The sequence below is a fragment of the Acanthisitta chloris genome, unplaced genomic scaffold (genome assembly GCF_000695815.1).
Source record: "Acanthisitta chloris isolate BGI_N310 unplaced genomic scaffold, ASM69581v1 scaffold27280, whole genome shotgun sequence".
In the NCBI taxonomy this organism is placed as follows: Eukaryota; Metazoa; Chordata; class Aves; order Passeriformes; family Acanthisittidae; genus Acanthisitta; species Acanthisitta chloris.
In genome coordinates, this window is record NW_008650433.1 from 80,642 (window position 1) to 89,725 (window position 9,084).

Sequence of the window (9,084 nt, forward strand, 5' to 3'; positions counted from 1 at the left end):
TGTGTAACAGAAATTCTTTGAGACGTGAGAAGGAAACACACAGAACCAGAGAAATGATAAGATACAATTTTCCTCCTGACATGTTGTCATTATGACCAACAAATATTATCTCACCGTGTCTAATTGATCATTAGTATATAACATTCATAAAGTAATTCGGGACAAAAATTACTATTTTTGTAACTTTACCCCTTAGGATGCAAAATTTATATACGATAGGTAAAATTTGTTGCCCTTAAGCTAACCACAGTAATTCATGATTAATCAGTGTAATGAAGGACTGTAACTAAGTTGCATTGCCTATACAACAGATTTCGATGAGAAGGATCCTACCTGGTCCATTAACAATAACTATCATTTGCAGTCTTTACAAGTAGTTACCCATACTTGGTGACAGAATATTAATAGCCATTAGTGTTTTGTGTTCCAGTATTATAAGAACAATAAGACACAGTCCAAGCCTTAGTTGTGATGTGTTTGTCACAGTAGTGGTACCAGGATTAGGTGACACACAGTCTGTAGGAAAAATAGTTAGATTGCTTTATGTTGTTGGAATAAACATATGAGTTTTCATACTCCCAGGCTTGCAAAAGGTATTTTTCTTTCTCTGCCTTGCTTTTGTGTTAGTCAAAAGAAGGATAAACATGAAAGTCTGTTACTTTGTGAAGTTCACATGAAGTAGGAAATCAGTTAACAGGTCAGTTAACTGATATAAATGGAAGTTGCTCAAGAAAACCTATGAAGTGTATTAAGTTTTCCAAAGATTCTGCTTTATTTCTGTGCTTAATTTTAGAAACTTTGTATTAATTTTGGAAAATTTATTTCATTTATGTAGTCTTTGTACATAGAATTTTCTTTAAAGTGAGGAGTATTGAAACCTTAGTCACATTTCAACTCTGCTATCCCTAAAATAAATTTATTATAAATGTTCAGATTTCTTTCTACATATTTGAATTTTGCGTTTTCCTCCTGTTTTGCCTATGCCACTCTAAGAATCTTAGAGAATGAACATATCTGAGCCCACGCTCATGTTTTGCTAATTGCTCAGGTTCATCAGCTTGGCTGTGAAGTTGTAGTCCTTTTGCTAGAACTGAATCCTGATCAAATCAACCTCTTCAACTGGGCTATAGATCGATGTTATACAGGATCATACCAGCTTGCCTCTGGATGTTTCAAAGCCATTGCAACTGTGTGTGGAAGCAGGTATTAATCAATCTATTAATCTACACTTTCAAATGTAAAGAAATCTGGAGGTTCAGCTGGTGTTGTAAAGTGTTGTTGGTCACACTATTATGTTAGATCTTCTTAAACAATTCCTGGGGATTGTGTTGCTTTATTTTCATGACTCTGAAAACAAAGTGATGTACTTAGTAGCTGTTCTTACTATATGTATATTTGAAATCTGTGGCATTTTGATGCTGTTTTGCTCAGAAAGATAAAAAATAACCACAACCCTAATTTAAATGCTGGTTATAAATCTGGTTTTAAAATATTTGGCATGATTTTTTATTTAACTTATAAAAGAAAAAATGTTTTAATTGTTAATGGCTTGAAAGTAATTGTTTTGACTTGTCATTTTGAAAGTCATGTTCTTTTTCTAACTGGCTTTCATTTGTTTGGGTTAGTTCTTTTTCTGTCAACTGATATCATCATTACTGCTAATGCTGAACAAGCACAAGCTACATGAAGACATGAATACAAATACTGCTTTTGTGTCAGGCCTTCCTAACAATCTATCCCTTTCTTGGTTTTTGAAGATAATATTTATAGAGAAATTCAATAATGCAGTAATTTGCACCTAAATAAAATTAATCTGAAAATTTATTCTTGGCAAAAATAATTTGGCAAGATGTGTGATCAGCACAGCTCAATAAATACTTGGGATGTAGCAAATCAAAACAAGTATAGTAGAATGTATCTGTAAAACCATTTTGTTCTTACAGGAACAACTAGGCCAGAGACTGCATTATACTGAGGTTTTTAAAATATGAACAGAACTTGCGTTTGCAAATTTAGTTATGTTAAAGGGTTTTTTATTTAACGAAACTGAATCATGTCAGGTTCTCAACCAGTCTGCTTCCCTCAGATTGTCACTGTGTCATTGTGTCCTGAAAATTAATCTTTCCCATGCCTACAGTAAAAATTGAGAGTATGATCTGCATGATTTGCTTGGAAGGGAAAGTCCTATTTCTAGCAAGTTGAGAATTTTTATTTATATTTGAAAGCTGTTAGTAGTTTTTCCTCCATCATCTATCAAAATGCAGCAAGAGGCCACTGCTTAAACTACTTGTAAAATGAGGACTAATGTATCTTATTGATGATGTCCATCCAGCTTTCTACAAAGAAGCTGCTTCCCTTCCTTCCTTCCTTTCTTTTTTTCTTTTTTTTTTAAAAATTTACTTTTAAAACTTAGTGGTAGGGAAAAGAGACAGGTGCAGAGGATGGATTAAAGCTAGCATTTGGAATTACCAAGGAGGTCCCATGCCACACATGTATCTGCCATATTTTCTAGCACTAAGAAGTCCAAATAGGCATTCTGCAGCCATCCAGGAGCACTGTAGCTGACATCTAGGATAAGAAACTGAATCAGGTGCATTTATAAATCATCATGAGAAAATGGAAACTTACTTAGTGAAAATCCAAATATGGTGACATGGGAATTGCTCTTTTAGCATTTTTCGCACTGAGTTAACACTTTGATATGTTTAACCTTACAATTGATGTTGTGTTTCTAGCTAGTGGACTTCTTGGAGCAGTTCTTCATGTTTGCTCTTTGAAAACAAATCTGATGTTTTTTTGTCTAAAACCTCAGAGTGTTCCTGTCAGAGATAGTGTCTTTTGTCCAAATGGACATTTTTAATTGCATCTTGGCTTCAAAAGTGCTTTATCCTGCAAAATTTTCATGCTATCCAGGGTGTTGGCCTGTTCTGTAAACAGTTTATGTTGTAAATTAAGATGAATTGACAGTTATAGACACAGGTATTGCATTTCTCACTGTGGGTAACTCAGTGCATTCCTAAGCATTAGTCTGAGGTAATTATAAATAATCCTTTCTTTCTTCCCATTCACCAGATGGCCCTTTGATCAAGCAGCATGTATTCATAAGAGCTCCCTTTCCCATATTCTGATGGTAGAACAGAGAAAAGAAAGATGACATTCTCTTTAGAGCATATTACAGAGTAAACCAGAGTGAATATAATCTGCATTCCTTGCCAACATTCACAAAAATGTACTTTTTATTCTTCTAGGAACTATCCTTTTGATATAGTGACGCTTTTAAACTTGGTGCTGTTCAAGGCATCTGACACCAACAGAGAGATTTATGAAATTTCCATGCAACTTATGCAGGCATGTATCAGCTACTTTTTCTGTCCTCCTGTCTTCAGAGTTTTTTTGTGATCTTCTTATAAAGTACTGTTTATTTGTGTTGTGTTTTGAAAATAAACAATTTGTCTTGCCTATAAATACTTACAGGGAATATTTATATAAAAACAAATGTTATGGTGTCTTTTGTATTTGGAGAGTATACTCTGAAGCATGTAGAATGTTCACTGATAACTAAACTTGAAATGCTGATATTTTATGGATTAATGAATTTTTGTCTCATTCCATTATTTTGTTTGTCTTTTATAGATCCTTGAATCAAAGCTTTTTGTTTATTCAAAAAAGGTAGCAGAGCAAAGACCAGGCAGTATCTTGTATGGCACACATGGTCCATTGCCACCGCTTTACAGTGTCTCACTTGCCCTTCTTTCATATGAACTAGCACGGATGTATCCTGAACTTACCCTTCCGCTTTTTTCAGGTACCTATATTTATTTGACTTATTATCTACTTCACATTTTTGTACAAATGTTAGGCCACTATCATTTTGAACCACAATTCTGTCTATAGTTTTAGCTTGACCTGTTTTTATTCTGGTTCAGGTCAAATCAGATTTAGGAAGACTATATATATTTCCTAGAGGTACTTATATGAAGTACAGAGTAGCTATTCAAAACCCCTGTTTGGGGACTCTGTGCCACTTTTGTCATCTTAGGGTAACTTTGAAATTACAAGTGTCCTGAATGAGTTAAAGTGACATTGACAAACTCTACTGTAATGGTGCATAGTAGAGCATGCATTTATATAGATGATTCTTGTAAGGATGTAGATCTTCATTTTATATAAACATGGCTGTAGCTTTGGGCAGACTGATTGCCTGTGTCTAGTTTAAACAGTGATTCAAGTCACTCTGAGTGATCTCTACCTTCTGTTATTTGCCACGTCTGCATGTCTTAGTATTATTTTAATTTTATGGGAAATATATTTTTTCAGGGTTACTGAGAAAAATGTTAAACATGAGACCTGCAGAAGCACAATTTAGAATATGCCCAATCTAAGAACATTCCTAGGAACAGTGATGTTTTGAGGCATATCTGTCTGTTTTAATTAATCTAATGTGTTGCTCTAGATTTTTAATAACAGAATGCAATGTCTGTAATCGTGGGAATTCTTCCTGGTGCTTAAAATCTCTTTCTGTTGTTTTTACTCAGTCTGTAGGGGCTGGAGGGAGGGTAAAGTAACGATACATCATGCATTTCTCAGTGCCCAAGATACCATGAGATATAAATAACTGGTGCAGGGAAATTCTGTGATGGCTCATTTGTCGTTAAGCAATGTTGTTCATTATTACTGTTATCGTGTACTCATGTTGCTGTAGTGACTGTGTCATTTAAAAAAACCTCAGATACACAGTCCAAGTCAGAGATCCTTTCTGTACATCTAGAAGTTTAAGAAAGAGAACAGTGTGTGTCTTGAAGATTTGTAAAAAATAGGCAGTGAGTAAAGAAAGGAAATGTTTGCTGTACAGATTTTACAGAATAATTCTGGTAAAGAGAGCTAATGTGATTCACTTTGGCAGGAAGCTCTATTTCTTATTCCAGATTTTCCAAATTCCCTTACCTTACAGTGCCAGTTCTTTTTTTATAAACTATATAAAGTGCTGTATACAAGTACTCCTGGACTGGCAGCCAACTATGAATTTTATGGGCCTCCCCACAGGAAATAAGACCCCAATATATGCAAGATGTTTTTTATAAAGAGTGTGTCTTAATATTTGAACTAATGGGCATTTTTAATTCTGCAGAACACTTTTGTATGTTTATTGTAATTCTCCAGAAGCTCTTGAAATTCTAGAGTAACCACCAGTAACTGAATTATCCTTTTTCCACTTTATTGGCATCCATTTCACTTAATACATAATATGGCACAGAAACAAGACGTAGCTTTCTCTTTCTAAGCCTAGATTGTGCTAGTTATTTTATACAGAAGACCTGATCAATTGCTTGCTATTATTGAACATTGAATCAATGTTTGTCTTCAGGAAGCTCAATTACATGGTTTTGTGTGCTTGTGGTGTGCAAGGTAAAGACCATCAGGTAGTCTAACAAACATCATAAATACGATTTAAAGAGTGTATTTAAGGTTTCCTTCATATATTAATATGTTGTCCTTTTCAACTTTTACTATTTTAGAGGTAAGCCAACGATTTCCAACAACACATCCAAATGGAAGACAGATCATGCTTACCTATCTGCTACCATGGCTTCATAATATTGAGCTTGTAGACAACAGACTGCTCCTCCCTGGTTCAAGCCCTACCACTCCCGAAGATGAACTGAAGGACAAGGATGGCGAAATAGCAGCCACAAGTGGACTAAAAGGCAATGGCTGGGGCTCACCTGAGGCCACTTCACTGGTTCTTAATAATCTCATGTATATGACAGCCAAGGTAAAAAAGCAAATTGAATGAAGCAACCAACCTATAAAACTTCTGTTTCTTCCCTCCTATACCAGAAATTTTGCACTGGGCAGTCTGTACCAAGCAGACACAACCTTGTTTTTTGAGGTGGTCCTTCACTTTTTCTTGTAAGGACAATGCTAAAACCGTTCTCTTTCAAAACATGGACAAAGAAAAGGGTTTTATCTCTAAAAAAAAAAACTTAATAGTGAGAGTATTAAGGATCACTAACTGAGGAACTAAGTTCAGTTCCCTCATAAATCACCCCCTGGATTAATGTCTAAAGCAGCAGATGAACGTTTCTTTGGGGGTGAGAATAAGCAACTGGGATGGGTCCTACTGAAGCTCTTGTAATTTCTAGAAAACACTTAGATATTCTTCAAAAGGGACAATAGGAAAAATTTGAGTATAAATTTCTGAAGTGCTAGTTAAAGCATTCTTTTTTAAAAGGGAAGGCATTTTACATCCCAGGTCCTGACAAAAGACCAGGGATGCCTTTTGTCCAATAACTTTTTTGTGTAAAATGCCTAAGGAACTGGTGGAGAAGGTAATAGGAATCCATTTTTACCAGACTCAGTAAATGTGTCTAAACTGCCAAATACATAAACTCCAGGAAGTAATGTCTGGTACCTCTGTCATATGGACAGAGTGGTTCATATTTGCTAACCTGCTCAGGGTTAATCCTCTCTCAAGCAGAATGTCTGTATCCATTCTACATGGCAGTTATGTATACATAGCCTCCTGTTGAGGCCCTCCTGTTCATTTTGTCGTATGACATCTGAAGGAAAGTGGGAACTGTGCTTCAGCCCACCAGAATGTGGTGCAGAATCAGGGCATGATCCTGGCTTGTGAATGACCTGATGGTATGGAGTCTCTAGGATACTGCTAGAGGAATTTTATGGGTTGAAAACAGATGTGATGCCATCCTTGGAGTAAGGTGTTTCCAAAACCCCACAAAGGCTTGGTTCCAGAGTGAACAAGTATGCATGCTTCAAACCACATAGATTGACCTAGATTTGAGGCTGTATACTTGCCAAAGGGACTGGCACCTGGAAATGTCAGTGTAGTTGACAGTAGATGTAGATACCAGCGAAAGTGTGGTTGTACCTAACATGTATTAAATTGTTTTCAGCAGAATATCATGACCTGGAGATTGCCTTTCCTCTGCTAGTAGACTGTCAGCCTGTGCCGTGGTTAAAATAGACTTCTCGAAGTGGGAGGCAAAGATTTTACACAGGAAACAGAACAGCTTCAGTTCTAGACTACCACGACCTGGATGCATGCACTAACCATTTAATTGACTGGAAAAAATGAGCCATTTCTGTAACTGTGTCTTGCTAAAGAGAGAAGAAGCTGCTCGTTTCCATTGTGAAAGCAAAGGGCTGTAAAATGCTTAATTCTGCTAGGATTTAGTCAGGATGCTCTTCCCCAATTATTTACTACTGTGAAGGCTGAAGCATTTTGGTACAGACATGCAGAAACAGAAATTCACTTGCTTGACAACTGTAGACATGAAACCTGATAAACTGCTTGATTTTAGTATCACTTTTTGAATTTACATTCCTCAAGACCTTTTTTTTTAACTATTGTTTAAGTCCTTTGTGGATCAGAACCTAAATACTTTTAAATAGAATTTATGCTCTGAAGTCTGTCAGGTAGCCGTAGAAAATACTGTTGTGTCACTTTTTACAGCATTTCACTATTAGTTTTGCATGAGAAAACGCTCTATAAGAACATGCTTTAGTTTAGAGGTCTGTGTATTCAAAAAATTTATGCCTATGATTCTTTGCAGTATGGAGATGAAATTCCTGGACCAGAGATGGAAAATGTCTGGAATGCTTTGGCCAACAATGAAAAATGGAGTAACAACCTTAGGATAACATTGCAGTTTCTCATTAGTTTGTGTGGTGTTAGCAGTGATACCATCCTCTTGCCTTATGTAAGTGTTCGCACTTTATTTTATTTCCTGTTGATTGCATGGGTTTTAATGAAGAAAACAGCTCTCACCTGCAGAAGATTAATTTATGTTTCAAAAATAAGAAATGCCAACATATTCCCTAGCATACTGTGCAACATAAAGATATGGGAATAGAAGAGGCAAGAAACTGAAATTAAAAAAAGGAATTGAGTAGTCTGAATCTCAGTCTCCACCAGTGGAGCACACCCCATTTCAAGTACTAGGTGGGCTCTCCTCTTAAGTGAAGAGCAACTTGGCCTGTTTGTATATGGGGAGAGTAACAGAGATTGACCAGAAATTACCAAGATGAATGAGAAAAAATATTAGAATTTTTTTTCATTACAGAATTGTATTAAAATATGCAATATATATGTATTTAATATTTTATTAAAAAGACATAATGGCTGTTCAGAGATTATATAACTTGCATGAAAAACAAAGAGAAGTAAAAACACTGAATGCTTATCATTTTTCTCAGCAATCAATTAGTTTGCAAAGCTGTTACATTTTGAACACACTTGAAACAATGGATGTTGTATCATGAATGGGACCTAACAACTATGGTCTTACTAGCTTGTTGGTTGTAAATATTTAGCTGTTCCTTCAGAAAAGTGTGTAGTTTTAAGAAAGTGCTACATTCTCTTCTCCTTTAGCAGGCTAAGGTTTTCTGTGGGACATCTCAAGAGGCACAAGAGAGCTAATTTTTATAGGCTGCTTACCATATCAACCTCTGCCTTTGCATGGCTGTCATAAATTATATAACTGCTCCTGCAATGTGCAACTCAAACTGTGCTGGATATTGTTATTATTCAAGTTAAAATAAAATCAGGGCTGTCTGAGAAAAGCAGGATAGTTCCATTCCCATGTTCCTTACCGCTCTGTTGCTGGGTGAAACAGAATCTAAATTTAGTAAGTTTTCCAGAACAATTACAATATGCAGTTTTATTAGTTAGCCTCTTTCTATTGATTTCCCTGAAGTAAATTTGAAATTACTATTCATGTGATTAAACTTATCTAAACATATTTCATTTACAGTTGATGAAATAATAGTTTGCTTAAAGTGTTTATGGTGACTGCTATGCATAACAGGATAAAGAAAATATAGAAGCCCAGAAGAATTTTCAAGATATTATCGTACCATAGGCATCCTGTTTGTTCCCTTTTATTTGTAGGGTTTACTCTTCTGTGTTCTCAAATCAGTGTATATATAAGCCTAGTTAATAAAAAAAGGTAAAATTTGGAAGTGCAGTTGGTGTCAGAACAATTGTTTAGAGGGTAATGAAGATATTTCCATCAATTTTGACGGAGGCTCTCCTCTCCATTCAGTGTTGACCATGCTTTCAGC

At 35.6% G+C, this 9,084-nt stretch overlaps 1 protein-coding gene across 2 annotated transcripts in view; it reads left to right on the forward strand.

The window, feature by feature from the left end:
- Positions 1-9,084, forward strand: part of FRY (furry homolog (Drosophila)) — a 137,672-nt gene that overhangs the window by 68,245 nt on the left and 60,343 nt on the right. For both annotated transcript variants that reach the window (XM_009085085.1, XM_009085093.1), the window contains exons 29-33: positions 1,049-1,203; positions 3,249-3,348; positions 3,634-3,805; positions 5,517-5,773; positions 7,575-7,721. In XM_009085085.1, coding sequence (XP_009083333.1) covers positions 1,049-1,203; positions 3,249-3,348; positions 3,634-3,805; positions 5,517-5,773; positions 7,575-7,721 — 831 coding nt within the window. The remainder of the gene's footprint in view (positions 1-1,048; positions 1,204-3,248; positions 3,349-3,633; positions 3,806-5,516; positions 5,774-7,574; positions 7,722-9,084) is intronic.